Genomic DNA, 20,811 nt, shown 5'->3' on the forward strand with positions numbered 1-20,811 from the left:
CAGCAGGAGTCTCTAATCCAAAGGCATTACCGGCTACACTAGTTTTACTCTCTTTTGTTTTCAGTCGACAGCTACTGATCCACAGATCCACGAGCTATGTTAAAGCTAATCAGAGTGATGAGATAAGGTCTGTTCAGGCCTGCGAAGTCTGCTTTATATCCTACAGGTCATCTCCTCTCTTAGGTCTAGGAGCTAATAGCACTTGTGCAGAGATGCTAGAAAAATAAATTAACAGTCTAACGTTTTTTTTTTAAAGAGCTTTGAGGATCATTTTAAGTGATGTTGGGGTGGGCGTGGGTGTGGGTTACAGGCCAGGAGGAGTCACACACACACCCAGAGGTTGCTGAAGTGTCCTCGAGCAAGGCACTGAAACCTTGCAAGCTGCGTGTGAGTGGATATGTGAGAGCATGCTTGGCTCTCTGTTTACCACAGAAAATGTGAATTATTTGACGATAATTTTTACTCGAAAAGACACAAATAAGCACATTTTTCACGTGTCTTTGAGGAAGATTGGACTTCGGTGTGGTTTTGTCCTTTGGAGATATATAGCTACAGTGAAACAGAATTACTCCCAGAGTTACAACTTCTCACAAACCTCTTTACATCTGTTACTCAGTTTAAGGAAGTGTGCTTTAGGGTACAGATGTTTTTTATTTTTCAGTGGAACTCTGAAATCCTAAAAACAAAAAGAAACACGCGGGTGGACTCTGATTCCCGGTGTGTGCCAGTCCACAGTTCGGGATCAGCAGGCGGGGCGGAGCGGCATCTGCAGCAGGATGACCTGCCGGTTCTCGGACGGGTGGCATTTGTTGATGTGCCTCGTGAGTCCCGGTGAGCTGTAGAAAACTGCGGGGCAGTATTTGCACGAGTACACCTGTGAGGAATGCAGCAGGCGGATGTGCCGCTCCTGGCTGCCTCTGCTGGTGAAGTTCTCCCCACACACGGGGCACAGGTGGCAGCAGGAGGCGCTCAGGTTGAGCGGCGCCGCGCTCTGCTCGCAGCCCGCCGCGTCCTCCTCCGCCGCCGCTTTTGGGGACCCGTGCTGCGACGCCAGGTGTTTCCGCAGGTAGGCTTGGCGCTTAAACCTCTTCCCGCACTGACTGCAGTCGTACAGTCCGTCCTCTGAACCGGACTCGGACGGCTCGGGGCTGGGTGTGTCCCTGTCACTAGAATCCTTTGCTTCATCCGAGGCCGTCTTCGACGCGGACACCTTGTCGCTCGGCGTATTTTGCGGCTTCGGTTTGTGCCAGCGCCGATGGGAGGCGAGGTTGGCCGGGCAGCTGAACACCTTGTCACACTCGGGACACCGATACTCAACCCGGACTATCCTGGAGCATTTGTGCTGCGCCAAAGCGAACGGGTCTGCGTACGCCTCCCGGCATAGCTGGCACACAAACTCCCCCAGCGGGACGTGGTCTCCTCCGGCCGGTGGCGCTCGGGGAGGTTTCTGGTCCACCGGCGCCTCTTTAATCTTCAGCCCGAGAACCGGAGACGTAGTGACATCATCCTCAAAGTGCAGTTTGCGGATGGCTTTGGTTTTCTTGGACGGCGGCTTGCCTTTGCGCTCGGCGTCGTTGGCGCAGCGCTTGGAGCCGCCGGTTGCAGCGGCGGGGAGCGTCCCGGCGGATGACGAGCTGCTCTCGGGGCGGCTGCTGTTGCTGGAGCCGATCTTCAGGTCCACCGGGGCGAAGAGGTGATCCAGGGCGGTGATGGCTGCCGGTGTGGGAAAAGACTCCGCGGAAACCGGCGAGCCGAGGCTGAAGCGGGCCTCGGAGTAGGAGCGGTCGTGCTCGTGGCTGACGGGGCGGGTGGGGCTGTACAGAGACTGATACACCGCCTCCGGGTTCCCGAACTGCACGGGCTTAGCATCCGGCTCCGGAGCCGTAGCCGCCGCCCCGCAGGTGGGCGTAGGCGTCAGCGCGCGCACCGGGATGGAGACGAGATGCGCTGAAGAGGAGGAGGAGGGCGGCAGCAGCGGCGGAGCATCAGCCGCCGTTTGGTCCGTTTCTTCGTCCTCGGAGCGGACCCGGTAGGACACCGGGTTGGTTTTCTTGTTCCTTTTTACCAGGAATCCTCTGGGCATGTTTGCGGGGAGCTGAAGGCACTTTGGGCGCTGCGGGAAGAAGAAAACCACTTTCAGCCGCTCGCGCACAAAATCAAACCATCTGATGCGTCTTTTTTCTCTCTGTTTGTTTGTTTCCTCCTGCTATTGATCCCGTGTTCTCCTCTCGAGGTCCTTTCACCACAACATAGCTGCACTCTTTTTAAGGCGACATGATGACATTGTTCCCGTCCCCCCCCTCGTTGCCTCATCCCCGACCAATCAGAAGGAGCCGAGGTCCCCTGTGGATTTGGGGAGTGGGTGTGGGAGGATGGAGAGGCTGATGGAAGCTAGGAGGAGGAGGGCGGATTTGCAGATTGCAAAGCAGATGTACCTGAGGGTTTTATTGTATTTCCCCCCACCACACACACACACACACACACACACACACACACACACACACACACACACACACACACACACACACACACACACACACTCCCTCCTCCTCGTCTCGACCCGGGCACACGCCAGGAGTCTCCTGCTTTTACGGTCTGATGAGTTTGTATAGAAATCTACACGTGCCTCGGCTTTATGTGTCTCTTTCTGGGGGTGGTGGGGTCTCTGGTTTGGCTACAAAGGGGGCATATCCGTCCACATAACGGCCCAAAATAACAATACAGAAAAATGGAAGGTAGAGGAAGAAACTTCAAAGGGCTAAAATGCGCATAATAGGGAAATAAAGTACAAATGCTCAACATCATTTTAAGCAAATGTCAGTGAAAGCAGCTCCAGACTTTAACTGCTTCCATTCAAAACCTTCAGAATGTTTAAGACACTCATAAAGACTTCCGGGGAAACAAACTTCCCCGAGATCAGATCTGCAGTCCGGCTTTTACGCACACGAAAGCCAGCTGAAATTCGACCTCAGCGGACAAATAACTAAACATCCACAATAATAGGGACAGATTTGAAACCACCGTGGCCCTGCAGCATGTGCGCTGGCGTGACAGTTAACTCCGGACATATGAATCCGTCATTTTACGCATACATAATTAATGGCGAGCGGAGGGTGTCCTGCTTTGCATCACAATGGTCGCGCTTGTGCAAGCTGTAGACCCGTCCTGATTGAAAAGGAAATTGCACAGTTGAAAAAAATGGAAGATGAAGAAGAAGTGGGGGTCTACCCCCCCCGGCACACAAAAAGCAATCTGGACCCTAGATACTGTCGGCGCGTGCTGCGCGTAATCAGTGCGCTTTTTCTGTCTCCAAATGGGGCAAAGCGAGGTTATCTGGCCGTTAAACCACATCAAACCCCGCAGGTCCAGTCTGACCCGGTCAGTCGGATGTGAGTCTGTCCTGCACCGTGAGAGATGATGCTCCCATCATCTCTTGTCTGTCGGTGCAGGGCTCGAGGACACGTTTGACAGGTGCAAGATTCTGGCGTAAAATGAAGACGTGAGAGAGATGTCCGGAAAGTCTTTTCACTAACCCATTTCAAATTTTGACTGTTGGCGTGTCCAAACTGAGAGCATTCAATAAACACGCGTCGTTTCTTGTGTTCTGGTCTTTTTTATGAAAAAATCTACATCTGTCTCTTACGAATATTTAAACCCACATTTTCCTAAAACAACATTCAAAATAATGTGTGTCCCTTTAAAATCCACGTGTTTCGAGAACTTTCTTTAATCAGTTGTTATCGTTTTTAATTTTTAAATGTTCCTCGGGTAGAAGCAGGCACATGCCTCCAAATGTTTAAAAAAAACAACAACAACTAGATTTTCTGATAAAAAAAAAAAGCTCACATCTTTTAAAAGTGAGATTTTTTATCCAGTGGGAGCTGTGTTAAAAAAATTATAGTTAAACTTTATTTATAGGTTATTTCACCCATAATGCTCATTTCATGATAACAGGGAGTGCAGGTGGATAATGGTTTAGCAGTAACAGGTCAGCGCACAAAATGAACTAACATCTATACAAACACTGCAAAACTCTCATTGAGCGCCGTGTACAGTGTGTGTTTATTACCACGGACAGCGCATTGTGATATCCACGCAGTGAAGCTGACACTTAAAGTCACTCAGCGTTTCATGTCCTACAATCTGACTTTATATTTCCACACAAGCAGCGTGCTGTTTTCTCAGCTTGCGGGTTCAGGCATATGTTCTCTGTGTGCATTAGTGAGTGTGTGTGTGCGTGTTGGAGTGTGCGTGTGTGTGTGTTACTTTCCCGACAGGCTTCAGCTCAGCCTCATTAGCATACAGCTGTAGAGTGACGCCCTCCTCATTTCCCCTCCTCCTCCTTCCAAAAAGCCAAACATCCACTTTTATGTGCAGCATCTATAGGGCCCTGTGATTGGTCACACTCCTGCAGAGTCACACTTACAGTTGGCACATTGTATAGAAGAAAAAACAAAACAAAACAGGAATGTAAAAGTATGCCAGACTCTCGTTCTCATCTGGTGTAAAACACTGCTCACACTCTGATTAATGAGAGATCTTAAGGATTAAAAAGGAAATTATCAGATGTCCACACAAGAAAAATGAATGCAAGCATTAATTTAATGGTAATAGCGTTAAAAGTTAGCCAGAACTCTTACACAAAGAAAGTTTTACTGGATTAGACCACTCTCTCTCTCTATCTCTGAAAACAATTAAAATAACATTTATTTGATGGAAAATTTTTGGATTATATTGATTAATCGAAGCAATCTAAGAAAACACATATTTTTTTAACCATTTGATGGAAAACAAATCAGTAGTGTTAATCAGTGTTTTGGTGTGAGTAATCCAGTTTGGAGACGCTGACTGTCTGTTTGCTTTCTCTGAACATAACAGGACTAAAAAATGTCATGTGACTCCTGACTGTGTTTTTGTGCTGAGCTGCTGATTTTAAAAATTTCTCCAGGACTCTAAAGATCTGATATAATAATATATTTACACATAGCAGACACAGTGTCTTCACAGCGTTCCTGAGCCAGCTCAAATGATTGGAGGTATCCAGTGACACATACACAATATAAACCAGTTACCACACCTCAAACAGAGTCTGATTTGTTTTAGTATTTTAACAGGCGTGAGGTCAGAGCTGGCCCGGGCAGGCGAACATGGGCAGCAGGTTTCGGTTGTAACTCAGATACTTCACAGCACTGCTCCTCAGAGCCGCTCGACTGTCCTCGTCTTTCAATTGGTCTGGAGGGCAGAGGTCCTGCAGAGACACACAGGTGGAGAGTAAAATCTCAGCACTGCACTGAGAGAGCTTCTTTTTTTCCACAGACCAGCAGGTTCTGATCGGTGCCCGACTCAAAGTGTGCCGGAGAACTCTAAGCTCGCGCTGAAGGTGTGATCGCTGTGGAGAACTGATGTGAGGAGACATGTAACTGACTCCATCCAACCGAGTACTTAATGCTTCATTCACTAAATTTTACTTCTACAGCACATTTAAAATCAAAGTATTTTACACTAAAATAAAATAAACAGGTTCCTAAAAAAGACACTACAATCTGTCTGAGGACATCTGGGATGTCTTTCCGGGGTTTCAGTGTAACAACAGCAAAGGCACAAGCTCGCTCTGACTGCTGGATGATCAGGAGTGACTGAAGAGCAGATCTTAATGATTTTATTCAGACAAAAGAAAGAAAGACTCACCCGAGCTCTGACCAAAACACTGGATGAACGTCTCAATAGAGAAAACATCCCTGATGTTACCACACAGAACTTTTAAGAAGTTTAAAACACGCTTCAGTCTGGAAATTTGCAGGAAAACATGAACGACTGTTTCACATGGACAGCAATAACAATCTGATTTCAGCCGGCAGGGCAGCAGGACGTGGAAGTTCCTGCCTCAGTCTCAAAATTCTTCACCTTCACAAAGGCCACGTGCAAAGATTTAACCGTGCATCGTAACCAATACAGTTTAACCCTCAGAGGGGCATAAGTGTGATGTAGGAGATGAGAAGTGGAGCACCAACCTTGAGTTTGAGGGTCTGCTGAAGCTCCTGCTCTAAATCGGAGAATCTGTCGTGGAAAACGGCCAAACAGCTGCTCTGTGTGAAGAAACTGGAGAGAAAACCTTTACATCAGTGCTTCGGTTCAGCACCAACAACCAGAGGTTTTAAGGGAAAAGGGTGCACCCGAGTTATAACATTGACAATAACAACTGTTTCAAATCTAGATTATGTCAGAAGCTTAAATCAGAATCTGATTCCATTGCCCTGCATCTACATAATGTAGAGGTTAATTTCCACCACTGGAAACTTTCTTTGTGTGAACCGACTGTTTACATAAAAGCTCAGTGAAGCTTTGAAATAAAAACACACACACGCACACTTCCAGAAGCTTCCCTAAGTGTGTCGGCTGAATAAGCCTCAGCCGCCACACGGTCAATCAATTATCTTAACGGCTCCTGATGCTCCGTCAGCCTCCACAATGACTTTACGAGTCAGCTGACTGAGCAGCATGATGGGGAATCGGCCTCTGTGGTTGCGAGGCTCCAGCTTTGTCTCGTCCTGGACCGACCACAAAGACAGATTGGGGAGCTGCATAAACAGATTAGGAGGTGGTGGTGGTGGGGGGACAATAGCCCTCCATGTCTGGGGGTCATTTGTGTTGAAACCTCAGAAGCAGGTCACCCACTGCTTGACAAATACCTACTCACTGGATAGTCATGCCAACAAACACACACACACACACAAAGTGAGAGGACAAAGGCAGCGGAGGCCCGAATCTTCCTCGTGTGTTGAAGTGATCGGTCAGCGGTTACATGACGTCAAAGCGGCTTGTTTCTGTGCAGAACTCAGTTATGAAAACATCTGTTTTTACACAGCTGCCCACCTGCCGTCTGCCTCGTTTCAGTGCCAAAAATCACACATCAAAAAGTGAAAAACAGCAGCGTGAGTTCTTCTGCAGTCACTTACATGCATACCTGAAATTATACTCCTGCAGAGGGCTGGACAAAATAACAGAAATGCTGTATAAAAAACACAATAACCATGTAGGAAACACCAATCTGCCGAAGCTGCTTTATTATTCTCTCGACGACATACTGAAACCAGACATCGGGCTCTTCACCAAACTGCTCATTTCTGCCAGTCTAATCAGAGTGTGGGATGTTTTGCCGTTTATTCGCCTGCTGCTGCATCAGTCCTGACAAAGACTCGAGCAAAAACATTGGACAAAAGATCGGATTTTTATTTTTGTCCTTGTGAGGATTTGTTTTTACAGTGCGAGTGACTGATTATGCTCCCTCGAATATGTTTATGCACTATACTTAAAAAGTATAAGCATGAGAGTTAAAGAACAACCATGGTTTGCTAAAAGACATCGGCAGCAGAATGTAAATGACCTTCGAGGATAGTGGTGTTTGTTTGGAGGAGGAAATATTTCTTCTTCACTTAAAGATAACAAATACTCGAAGAGCTCTCGCTTTTGGTTTGACCTCCACCTGCTGTCATGTAGATAATCCCAGCAGCCTTGCTGTTACCACAGTATTACTAAAGCTGCAAAAAGAACTTCAAACTAACAAAGTTTCACGTGTAAGCAGGAAAAGAAATGAAGTTTTGAAAGGTTAAACAGGCTTCAAACCTGAGGGCTGAAAATGAAAATACAGAAAACTGCAGTTCCTCTAATGACCACTAGAGGCTGGCTCCAAACACGAGTCAGTCTAGGTTTCCAGTAGAAATTGGGTATGCGTTTACTGCCTGATGTAAAACACCTCTGGTGTTGGTTCTGTTGGGTCCTTTTTAGCCATTTTAATAGAATCTTAAAATGACATAATATGACTTTCTGTTTTGCCAGACCACCCAGGGAGGTTGTGATTTAGTTTAGGAAAATCTGGCATTTTATTTGTATGTTACTTTGCAGTAACCAGCAGGTGTGTGTGTGTGTGTGTGTGTGTGTGTGTGTGTGTGTGTGTGTGTGTATGTGTATACATAAGTGTAGATTTTTTGGGGAGGTGCACAAATCCTGGTGAAAAATGATTTGGGGGTTTGTTTTTATATAAATTCAATTAAAACTGACCTGCTATGCTTTTACTTATTCAATATATATTTCATGCTAGCGTGTATACAAATAATATGGGCAGATGTTCAGTAAAACAGTATTTGTCAGTGTTTGTCCCACCTGTACAGATCAGGGATCAGGCCCTGCTGGTAGCAGCTCAGCAGCTGGCCCAGCAGCTGCTGATGTTTCATGTAGAGACTCAGGTAATTGGAGACGGGGAGAGGCTTCAGGGACAAGCAGGTGAGCGTCTCCACAAGCTCATAGCAGTCAAGATGCAAGCAGAAGTAGTCGCCTCTCTCCGGCTGTCCCGTCACAATTGCTCTGTCCTGTAACTTTGGATGGAGGAACACGAGCACTGATCTCTGGTTCCAAGTTATAATGCAAATCTTCAAAAGCAAATCAAAATACTTGAATAGTCAATTAAAAATAATATCAACTAAAAACACTAGAAGATGATTAATAATCTGAAAAACAAAAGTCGATTAACGGCCACATTAATTTTTAATCAATAAAAAAAGAAAAAAGTGTGTTGTATTCAATACCACAATTCAATTCAATTTTATTTATATAGCGCCAAATTACAAAAATAGTCGCCCCCATTTAACAGGAAGAAACCTGTTGCTTTCTTGTTTCATTTTGCTTTTTCGGTTTTAAGTTGAAATAACATCAGAACATGTTGTGTTAATCAGGAATTAAATTTCTTAATAAATATAATCATTCCCAGGTTACATGTTTGACATGAAACACCCAGAGATTGAACTCCTGGGCAGTGAGTGCTTACCTGTTTAACTTTAGGGCCTGTCAGGTCTGTTGGAGATGGTTTGGTCACATGCAGGTAGTGATATCCTCCAGGAAGCTTACCACCTGAGGAGAGAGCAAAACACATGACACACGTTAAGATATTTCCAGATATTTATTTATTACCCCGTTATTCCATGAGTATTACCAAGCTGTTATAACAGTATAAAGTACTCACAATACCTCAGCTTTACCTCAGAGAACTTCTGATGCACATTTTATAATACGAGCATTTAATCAGAAAATTGTTTGCGGGATAAATATTATTTATAATCTAACAAACCAACACTTAGAAAACACTGCAGTGAAAAGCCTGTGGTCTTATCAGCGGGAGATATCTCAGTAAGATTAGCTTCAGTGCTGAAAAATTCTGTGGCTTCGAAAATTGGACAGCAGCAAAAACATCATAACAGGCATTTCACTGTTAGCATCCACCCACTGAGGAAAACACAACTGAGACAATGAACTCAGATAACAGCCGCTGATATGGCGTCTGTGCTCTCCCTGAACGCTGAGATCCCTTTGAAAAGTTCACGTGTGTTTCATCTCTCTGAGGACTGCGGTCAAGTGAGCCCTCACTTACGAAGTCGCAGTCAAGCTAGCCGCCCCGCCAGCCGCACCGAAAATGTGGTTGCACTACTCTTACGTATATTACGGTATGGATGAAAACCGGCTTAGAAACGCAGTGTTTTGTGTCCTGACACTATTTTACTTCACAATCCACTCCCATTTTTAGTGTATCTCCACTTTCCCCCCTGTGATCCACAGCCCAAATTACTGTATGATTCAGAGAAAATTAACAATAAAATTTACACAATTTACTCAACTATACTTTTAATGTCCTCATCTTTGACCTCAGATTACAGGAAAACTGTAAGAGGTGACGCAGATATTTCACTGGATTATGACTCTGGGTGACCCCCACTCTGCACCCTGTGATCCACAGCCAAAATTACTGTACGGTTTTTGAGAAAATTCATAGCAAAATCTTCCCATTGTGCTTTACTGTACTCCACATATTAACATCTTTGAGCTCCGATTACAGGAAAATTGTAAGAGGTGACGCAGATATTTCACTGGATTCTGACTCTAGGCTGTCGCCACTCTTCACCCTGTGATCCACAGCCAAAATTACTGTATGGATTTTGAGAAAATTCATAGCAAAATCTTCCCATTATGCTTTACTGTACTCCACATATTGACATATTTGAGCTCTGATTACAGGAAAACTGTAAGAGGTGACACAGATATTTCACTGGATTCTGACTCTGGGGGACCCCCACTCTGCACCCTGTGATCCACAGCCAAAATTACTGTACGGTTTTTGAGAAAATTGATAGTAAACTTTGCACAATTTACTCTACTGTACTCTATATATTCTCATCTTTGAGCTTAGATTAAAGGAAAACTGTAAGAGGTGACGCAGATATCTCACTGGATTATGACTCTGGGTGACCCCCACTCTGCACCCTGTGATCCACAGCAAAAATTACTGTATGGATTTTGAGAAAATTCATAGCAAAATCTTCCCATTTTGCTTTACTGTACTTTATACATTGACATCTTTGAGCTCCGATTACAGGAAAACTGTAAGAGGTGACGCAGATATTTCACTGGGTTATGAATCTAGGCTGTCGCCACTCTGCACCCTGTCATCCACAGCCAAAATTACTGTACAGTTTTTGAGAAAATTGATAGTAAACTTTGCACAATTTACTGTACTATACTCTATATATTCTCATCTTTAAGCTCAGATTACAGAAAAACTGTAAGAGGTGATGCAGATATTTCACTGGATTATGAATCTAGGTCATCTCCACTCTGCACCCTGTGATCCACAGCCAAAATTACTGTACGGTTTTTGGGAAAATCCATAGTAAATATGCACAATTTACTCTACTGTACTCTATATATTCTCATCTTTGAGCTCAGATTACAGGAAAACTGTAAGAGGTGACGCAGATATTTCACTGGATTCTGACTCTAGGCTGTCGCCACTCTTCACCCTGTGATCCACAGCCAAAATTACTGTACGGTTTTTGAGAAAATTGATAGTAAACTTTGCACAATTTACTCTACTGTACTTTTAATATCCTCGTCTTTAACCTCAGATTACAGGAAAACTGTAAGAGGTGACGCAGATATTTCACTGGATTATGACTCTGGGTGACCCCCACTCTGCACCCTGTGATCCACAGCAAAAATTACTGTACGGATTTTGAGAAAATTGATAGTAAACTTTGCACAATTTACTGTACTATACTCTATATATTCTCATTTTTGAGCTCAGATTACAGGAAAACCATAAGAGGTGACGCAGATATTTCACTGGATTATGACTCTAGGCTGTCGCCACTCTGCACCCTGTGATCCACAGCAAAAATTACTGTATGGATTTTGAGAAAATTCATAGCAAAATCTTCCCATTTTGCTTTACTGTACTCTACATATTGACATCTTTGGCCTCAGATTACAGGAAAACTATAAGAGGTGACGCAGATATCTCACTGGATTCTGACTCTAGGCTGTCGCCACTCTTCACCCTGTGATCCACAGCCAAAATTACTGTACGGTTTTTGAGAAAATTGATAGTAAACTTTGCACAATTTACTCTACTGTACTTTTAATATCCTCGTCTTTAACCTCAGATTACAGGAAAACTGTAAGAGGTGACGCAGATATTTCACTGGATTATGACTCTGGGTGACCCCCACTCTGCACCCTGTGATCCACAGCAAAAATTACTGTACGGTTTTTGAGAAAATTGATAGTAAACTTTGCACAATTTACTCTACTGTACTTTTAATATCCTCGTCTTTAACCTCAGATTACAGGAAAACTGTAAGAGGTGACGCAGATATTTCACTGGATTATGACTCTGGGTGACCCCCACTCTGCACCCTGTGATCCACAGCAAAAATTACTGTACGGATTTTGAGAAAATTGATAGTAAACTTTGCACAATTTACTGTACTATACTCTATATATTCTCATTTTTGAGCTCAGATTACAGGAAAACCATAAGAGGTGACGCAGATATTTCACTGGATTATGAATCTAGGCTGTCGCCACTCTGCACCCTGTGATCCACAGCAAAAATTACTGTATGGATTTTGAGAAAATTCATAGCAAAATCTTCCCATTTTGCTTTACTGTACTCTACATATTGACATCTTTGGCCTCAGATTACAGGAAAACTATAAGAGGTGACGCAGATATCTCACTGGATTCTGACTCTAGGCTGTCGCCACTCTTCACCCTGTGATCCACAGCCAAAATTACTGTACGGATTTTGAGAAAATTGATAGTAAACTTTGCACAATTTACTCTACTGTACTCTATATATTCTCATCTTTGATCTTAGATTACAGGAAAACTGTAAGAGGTGACGCAGATATTTCACTGGATTATGACTCTGGGTGACCCCCACTCTGCACCCTGTGATCCACAGCAAAAATTACTGTACGGTTTTTGAGAAAATTGATAGTAAACTTTGCACAATTTACTCTACTGTACTCTATATATTCTCATTTTTGAGCTCAGATTACAGGAAAACTATAAGAGGTGACGCAGATATCTCACTGGATTATGACTCTGGGTGACCCCCACTCTGCATGCTGTGATCCACAGCCAAAATTACTGTACAGTTTTTGAGAAAATTGATAGTAAAATCTTCCCATTTTGCTTTACTGTACTCTATATATTCTCATCTTTGAGCTCAGATTACAGGGAAACTGTAAGAGGTGACGCAGATATTTCACTGGATTCTGAATCTAGGCTGTCGCCACTCTTCACCCTGTGATCCACAGCCAAAATTACTGTACAGTTTTTGAGAAAATTCATGGTAAAATCTTCCCATTTTGCTTTACTGTACTCTACATATTGACATCTTTGAGCTCCGATTACAGGAAAACTGTAAGAGGTGACGCAGATATTTCACTGGATTCTGACTCTAGGCTGTCTCCACTCTGCACCCTGTGATCCACAGAAAAAATTACTGTACGGTTTTTGAGAAAATTGATAGTAAACTTTGCACAATTTACTCTACTGTACTTTTAATATTCTCATCTTTGACCTCAGATTACAGGAAAACTGTAAGAGGTGACGCAGATATCTCACTGGATTATGACTCTGGGTGACCCCCACTCTGCACCCTGTGATCCACAGCCAAAATTACTGTACGGATTTCTGATGAAATTAAATCTTATTCCATTACCAAACAAAATGAGTTCATTGAAGTATTTGCTTAACTACAAGAAATGTCTTTCCACACACAATTTAAATTTTTCAAAATGTCATTCACACACCACCTCAAGTATCAACTTCAGTTTTAGACATTATTTATTCAGTGCTTAATCACAACAATAGTCAACTTAAGGCACTTACATAATAAGTTAAACCTTACAATAATACATACAGAGAAAAACCCAACAATCATATGACCCCCTATGAGCAACAGTGGGAAGGAAAAACTCCCTTTTAACAGCAAGAAACCTCCGGCAGAACCAGGCTCAGGGAGGGGCGGCCATCTGCCTCAACCGGTCAGGGTGAGAAATTACATTTCTCAGATTACTGATTTCTCATATTACTACTACACAGTTTAGATACACTCAACAAAAATATAAACGCAACACCTTTGTTACTGCTCCCATTCCCCATGGGATGGACGTAGAGACCGAAAATTCATTCCAGATACACAATATAACCATCCCTCCCAAACAGTGGTCACAAATCAGTCCAAATGTGTGGTAGTGGGCACATCTGCCATATTGAGATAATCCATCCCACCTCACAGGTGTGCCACATCAGGATACTGATCTGACATCATGAGTAGTGCACAGGTGTACCTCAGATTTTGGCTCACCCTGACCGGTTGAGGCAGATGGCCGCCCCTCCCTGAGCCTGGTTCTGCCGGAGGTTTCTTGCTGTTAAAAGGGAGTTTTTCCTTCCCACTGTTGCTCATAGGGGGTCATATGATTGTTGGGTTTTTCTCTGTATGTATTATTGTAAGGTTTAACTTATTATGTAAGTGCCTTAAGTTGACTATTGTTGTGATTAAGCACTGAATAAATAATGTCTAAAACTGAAGTTGATACTTGAGGTGGTGTGTGAATGACATTTTGAAAAATTTAAATTGTGTGTGGAAAGACATTTCTTGTAGTTAAGCAAATACTTCAATGAACTCATTTTGTTTGGTAATGGAATAAGATTTAATTTCATCAGAAATCCGTACAGTAATTTTGGCTGTGGATCACAGGGTGCAGAGTGGGGGTCACCCAGAGTCATAATCCAGTGAGATATCTGTGTCACCTCTTATAGTTTTCCTGTAATCTGAGGTCAAAGATGAGAATATTAAAAGTACAGTAGAGTAAATTGTGCAAAGTTTACTATCAATTTTCTCAAAAACCGTACAGTAATTTTTTCTGTGGATCACAGGGTGCAGAGTGGAGACAGCCTAGAGTCAGAATCCAGTGAAATATCTGTGTCACCTCTTACAGTTTTCCTGTAATCTGAGCTCAAAGATGTCAATATATAAAGTACAGTACAGTAAATTGTGCAGTTTACTATCAATTTTCTCAAAATCCGTACAGTAATTTTTTCTGTGGATCACAGGGTGCAGAGTGGAGACAGCCTAGAGTCAGAATCCAGTGAAATATCTGTGTCACCTCTTATAGTTTTCCTGTAATCTGAGCTCAAAGATGTCAATATGTAGAGTACAGTAAAGCAAAATGGGAAGATTTTACTATCAATTTTCTCAAAAACCGTACAGTAATTTTTGCTGTGGATCACAGGGTGCAGAGTGGCGACAGCCTAGATTCATAATCCAGTGAAATATCTGCGTCACCTCTTACAGTTTTCCTGTAATCTGAGCTCAAAGATGAGAATATATAGAGTATAGTACAGTAAATTGTGCAAAGTTTACTATCAATTTTCTCAAAAACCGTACAGTAATTTTGGCTGTGGATCACAGGGTGAAGAGTGGCGACAGCCTAGAGTCAGAATCCAGTGAAATATCTGCGTCACCTCTTACAGTTTTCCTGTAATCTGAGCTCAAAGATGAGAATATATAGAGTATAGTACAGTAAATTGTGCAAAGTTTACTATCAATTTTCTCAAAATCCGTACAGTAATTTGGGCTGTGGATAACAGGGTGAAGAGTGGGGGTCACCCAGAGTCATAATCCAGTGAGATATCTGCGTCACCTCTTACAGTTTTCCTGTAATCTGAGGTTAAAGACGAGGATATTAAAAGTACAGTAGAGTAAATTGTGCAAAGTTTACTATCAATTTTCTCAAAAACCGTACAGTAATTTTGGCTGTGGATCACAGGGTGAAGAGTGGAGATTGCCTAGATTCAGAATCCAGTGAAATATCTGCGTCACCTCTTACAGTTTTCCTGTAATCGGAGCTCAAAGATGTCAATATGTAGAGTACAGTAAAGCAAAATGGGAAGATTTTACCATGAATTTTCTCAAAAACTGTACAGTAATTTTGGCTGTGGATGACAGGGTGAAGAGTGGCGACAGCCTAGATTCAGAATCCAGTGAAATATCTGCGTCACCTCTTATAGTTTTCCTGTAATCTGAGCTCAAAGATGAGAATATATAGAGTACAGTAGAGTAAATTGTGCAAAGTTTACTATCAATTTTCTCAAAAACCGTACAGTAATTTTGGCTGTGGATCACAGGGTGAAGAGTGGAGATTGCCTAGATTCAGAATCCAGTGAAATATCTGCGTCACCTCTTACAGTTTTCCTGTAATCGGAGCTCAAAGATGTCAATATGTAGAGTACAGTAAAGCAAAATGGGAAGATTTTACCATGAATTTTCTCAAAAACTGTACAGTAATTTTGGCTGTGGATGACAGGGTGAAGAGTGGCGACAGCCTAGATTCAGAATCCAGTGAAATATCTGCGTCACCTCTTATAGTTTTCCTGTAATCTGAGCTCAAAGATGAGAATATATAGAGTACAGTAGAGTAAATTGTGCAAAGTTTACTATCAATTTTCTCAAAAACCGTACAGTAATTGTTGCTGTGGATCACAGGGTGAAGAGTGGCGACAGCCTAGAGTCAGAATCCAGTGAAATATCTGCGTCACCTCTTACAGTTTTCCTGTAATCGGAGCTCAAAGATGTCAATATGTAGAGTACAGTAAAGCAAAATGGGAAGATTTTACCATGAATTTTCTCAAAAACTGTACAGTAATTTTGGCTGTGGATGACAGGGTGAAGAGTGGCGACAGCCTAGATTCAGAATCCAGTGAAATATCTGCGTCACCTCTTATAGTTTTCCTGTAATCTGAGCTCAAAGATGAGAATATATAGAGTACAGTAGAGTAAATTGTGCAAAGTTTACTATCAATTTTCTCAAAAACCGTACAGTAATTTTGGCTGTGGATCACAGGGTGAAGAGTGGAGATTGCCTAGATTCAGAATCCAGTGAAATATCTGCGTCACCTCTTACAGTTTTCCTGTAATCGGAGCTCAAAGATGTCAATATGTAGAGTACAGTAAAGCAAAATGGGAAGATTTTACCATGAATTTTCTCAAAAACTGTACAGTAATTTTGGCTGTGGATGACAGGGTGAAGAGTGGCGACAGCCTAGATTCAGAATCCAGTGAAATATCTGCGTCACCTCTTATAGTTTTCCTGTAATCTGAGCTCAAAGATGAGAATATATAGAGTACAGTAGAGTAAATTGTGCAAAGTTTACTATCAATTTTCTCAAAAACCGTACAGTAATTGTTGCTGTGGATCACAGGGTGAAGAGTGGCGACAGCCTAGAGTCAGAATCCAGTGAAATATCTGCGTCACCTCTTACAGTTTTCTTGTAATCGGAACTCAAAGATGTCAATATGTAGAGTACAGTAAAGCAAAATGGGAAGATTTTACTATCAATTTTCTCAAAACTGTACAGTAATTTTGGCTGTGGATGACAGGGTACAGAGTGGAGATGGCCTAGATTCATAATCCAGTGAAATATCTGCGTCACCTCTTACAGTTTTCCTGTAATCTGAGGTTAAAGACGAGGATATTAAAAGTACAGTAGAGTAAATTGTGCAAAGTTTACTATCAATTTTCTCAAAAACCGTACAGTAATTGTTGCTGTGGATCACAGGGTGAAGAGTGGCGACAGCCTAGAGTCAGAATCCAGTGAAATATCTGCGTCACCTCTTACAGTTTTCCTGTAATCGGAGCTCAAAGATGTCAATATGTAGAGTACAGTAAAGCAAAATGGGAAGATTTTACCATGAATTTTCTCAAAAACTGTACAGTAATTTTGGCTGTGGATGACAGGGTGAAGAGTGGCGACAGCCTAGATTCAGAATCCAGTGAAATATCTGCGTCACCTCTTATAGTTTTCCTGTAATCTGAGCTCAAAGATGAGAATATATAGAGTACAGTAGAGTAAATTGTGCAAAGTTTACTATCAATTTTCTCAAAAACCGTACAGTAATTTTGGCTGTGGATCACAGGGTGAAGAGTGGAGATTGCCTAGATTCAGAATCCAGTGAAATATCTGCGTCACCTCTTACAGTTTTCCTGTAATCGGAGCTCAAAGATGTCAATATGTAGAGTACAGTAAAGCAAAATGGGAAGATTTTACCATGAATTTTCTCAAAAACTGTACAGTAATTTTGGCTGTGGATGACAGGGTGAAGAGTGGCGACAGCCTAGATTCAGAATCCAGTGAAATATCTGCGTCACCTCTTATAGTTTTCCTGTAATCTGAGCTCAAAGATGAGAATATATAGAGTACAGTAGAGTAAATTGTGCAAAGTTTACTATCAATTTTCTCAAAAACCGTACAGTAATTGTTGCTGTGGATCACAGGGTGAAGAGTGGCGACAGCCTAGAGTCAGAATCCAGTGAAATATCTGCGTCACCTCTTACAGTTTTCTTGTAATCGGAACTCAAAGATGTCAATATGTAGAGTACAGTAAAGCAAAATGGGAAGATTTTACTATCAATTTTCTCAAAACTGTACAGTAATTTTGGCTGTGGATGACAGGGTACAGAGTGGAGATGGCCTAGATTCATAATCCAGTGAAATATCTGCGTCACCTCTTACAGTTTTCCTGTAATCTGAGGTTAAAGACGAGGATATTAAAAGTACAGTAGAGTAAATTGTGCAAAGTTTACTATCAATTTTCTCAAAAACCGTACAGTAATTTTGGCTGTGGATCACAGGGTGCAGAGTGGCGACAGCCTAGAGTCAGAATCCAGTGAAATATCTGCGTCACCTCTTATAGTTTTCCTGTAATCTGAGGCCAAAGATGTCAATATGTAGAGTACAGTAAAGCAAAATGGGAAGATTTTGCTATGAATTTTCTCAAAATCCGTACAGTAATTTTTACTGTGGATCACAGGGTGTAGAGTGGGGGTCACCCAGAGTCATAATCCAGTGAGATATCTGCGTCACCTCTTACAGTTTTCCTGTAATCTAAGCTCAAAGATGAGAATATATAGAGTACAGTAGAGTAAATTGTGCAAAGTTTACTATCAATTTTCTCAAAATCCGTACAGTAATTTTTGCTGTGGATCACAGGGTGCAGAGTGGGGGTCACCCAGAGTCATAATCCAGTGAAATATCTGCGTCACCTCTTACAGTTTTCCTGTAATCTGAGGTTAAAGACGAGGATATTAAAAGTACAGTAGAGTAAATTGTGCAAAGTTTACTATCAATTTTCTCAAAAACCGTACAGTAATTTTGGCTGTGGATCACAGGGTGAAGAGTGGCGACAGCCTAGAGTCAGAATACAGTGAGATATCTGCGTCACCTCTTATAGTTTTCCTGTAATCTGAGGCCAAAGATGTCAATATGTAGAGTACAGTAAAGCAAAATGGGAAGATTTTGCTATGAATTTTCTCAAAATCCATACAGTAATTTTTGCTGTGGATCACAGGGTGCAGAGTGGGGGTCACCCAGAGTCATAATCCAGTGAGATATCTGCGTCACCTCTTACAGTTTTCCTGTAATCTAAGATCAAAGATGAGAATATATAGAGTACAGTAGAGTAAATTGTGCAAAGTTTACTATCAATTTTCTCAAAATCCGTACAGTAATTTTTGCTGTGGATCACAGGGTGCAGAGTGGGGGTCACCCAGAGTCATAATCCAGTGAAATATCTGCGTCACCTCTTACAGTTTTCCTGTAATCTGAGGTTAAAGACGAGGATATTAAAAGTACAGTAGAGTAAATTGTGCAAAGTTTACTATCAATTTTCTCAAAAACCGTACAGTAATTTTGGCTGTGGATGACAGGGTGAAGAGTGGCGACAGCCTAGATTCAGAATCCAGTGAAATATCTGCGTCACCTCTTATAGTTTTCCTGTAATCTGAGCTCAAAGATGAGAATATATAGAGTACAGTAGAGTAAATTGTGCAAAGTTTACTATCAATTTTCTCAAAAACCGTACAGTAATTGTTGCTGTGGATCACAGGGTGAAGAGTGGCGACAGCCTAGAGTCAGAATCCAGTGAAATATCTGCGTCACCTCTTACAGTTTTCTTGTAATCGGAACTCAAAGATGTCAATATGTAGAGTACAGTAAAGCAAAATGGGAAGATTTTACTATCAATTTTCTCAAAACTGTACAGTAATTTTGGCTGTGGATGACAGGGTACAGAGTGGAGATGGCCTAGATTCATAATCCAGTGAAATATCTGCGTCACCTCTTACAGTTTTCCTGTAATCTGAGGTTAAAGACGAGGATATTAAAAGTACAGTAGAGTAAATTGTGCAAAGTTTACTATCAATTTTCTCAAAAACCGTACAGTAATTTTGGCTGTGGATCACAGGGTGCAGAGTGGCGACAGCCTAGAGTCAGAATCCAGTGAAATATCTGCGTCACCTCTTATAGTTTTCCTGTAATCTGAGGCCAAAGATGTCAATATGTAGAGTACAGTAAAGCAAAATGGGAAGATTTTGCTATGAATTTTCTCAAAATCCGTACAGTAATTTTGGCTGTGGATCACAGGGTGAAGACTGGAGATGGCCTAGATTCATAATCCAGTGAAATATCTGCGTCACCTCTTACAGTTTTCCTGTAATCGGAGATCAAAGATGTCAATATGTAGAGTACAGTAAAGCACAATGGGAAGATTTTACTATCAATTTTCTCAAAAACTGTACAATAATTTTGGCTGTGGATCACAGGGTGCAGAGTGGGGGTCACCCAGAGTCATAATCCAGTGAAATATCTGCGTCACCTCTTTCAGTTTTCCTGTAATCTGAGCTCAAAGATGAGGACATTAAAAGTATAGTTGAGTAAATTGGGTAAATTTTATTGTTAATTTTCTCTGAATCATACAGTAATTTGGGCTGTGGATCACAGGGGGGAAAGTGGAGATTAACCAAAACTGGGAGTGGATTGTGAAGTAAAATAGTGTCAGGACAGAAAACACTGCGTTTCTAAGCCAGTCGGCACCTATACCGTAATATGCGTAAGAGTAGTGCAACAACATTTTAGGTGCGGCTGGTGGGGCGGCTAGCTTGACTGCGACTTCGTAAGTGAGGGCTCACTTGACCGCAGTCTCTGAGGAGGGCGAAGCAGAGAGGCTGTCGTGTTTATGTAACCCGCCGAGTGGCCTTGGTCGCTCGGTGAATGCGCTGCGGCACAATGCGGCATTGTTACGGCAGCTATAATTCGAGTGTCCGCCACAATAACATCGGCGCTGGGTGGGTGGGTGAAAGATTGGAAAATGTTTCACAAACACATAATGAAAAACATTCTGGCGGTACGAATTCTCTCAGATAAAAGCAGGCGACAACAGGCGTGGACAGGAGGAAGGACAGCGAGGAGAACATCGAGCTGAAGCGACAAACCCTGAAAGTATATGCAAAGCTGAGATCTGCCCATGAATGTGAAGGAATTTTAAGATGGGTCAGCTCTTCTGGGCCCACTGAGAAACCAGTTCAGTTGTAGTTTCCCAAGAAGATTCATTTCTATAATAAATAAACAGGGTCAGAC

The 20,811-nt window shown here is 42.3% G+C and overlaps 2 protein-coding genes across 3 annotated transcripts in view; both read right to left on the minus strand.

Moving 5' to 3' along the window:
- Positions 1-242: 242 nt before the first annotated feature.
- On the minus strand, positions 243-2,458 carry insm1a (insulinoma-associated 1a). Its single transcript, XM_026142422.1, has one exon. The coding sequence runs from the start codon at positions 2,081-2,083 to the stop codon at positions 743-745; it is 1,341 nt and encodes a 446-aa protein (XP_025998207.1). The 5' UTR covers positions 2,084-2,458; the 3' UTR covers positions 243-742.
- A 2,123-nt stretch (positions 2,459-4,581) lies between these two features.
- Positions 4,582-20,811, minus strand: part of cfap61 (cilia and flagella associated protein 61) — a 57,583-nt gene continuing 41,353 nt past the window's right edge. For both annotated transcript variants that reach the window (XM_026194722.1, XM_026194724.1), the window contains 4 exons: positions 8,822-8,904; positions 8,161-8,372; positions 6,012-6,099; positions 4,582-5,248 (listed from right to left, as the gene is read on the minus strand). In XM_026194722.1, the coding sequence (XP_026050507.1) occupies positions 5,123-5,248; positions 6,012-6,099; positions 8,161-8,372; positions 8,822-8,904 (509 nt within the window). In that variant the 3' untranslated portion in view covers positions 4,582-5,122. The remainder of the gene's footprint in view (positions 5,249-6,011; positions 6,100-8,160; positions 8,373-8,821; positions 8,905-20,811) is intronic.

Source organism: Astatotilapia calliptera, chromosome 15, assembly GCF_900246225.1.
Source record: "Astatotilapia calliptera chromosome 15, fAstCal1.2, whole genome shotgun sequence".
NCBI classification, from domain to species: domain Eukaryota; kingdom Metazoa; phylum Chordata; class Actinopteri; order Cichliformes; family Cichlidae; genus Astatotilapia; species Astatotilapia calliptera.

Excerpts from the sequence above, each read along its gene's own strand:
- insm1a (XM_026142422.1), bottom strand. The coding sequence starts at position 2,083 with ATGCCCAGAGGATTCCTGGTAAAAAGGAACAAGAAAACCAACCCGGTG.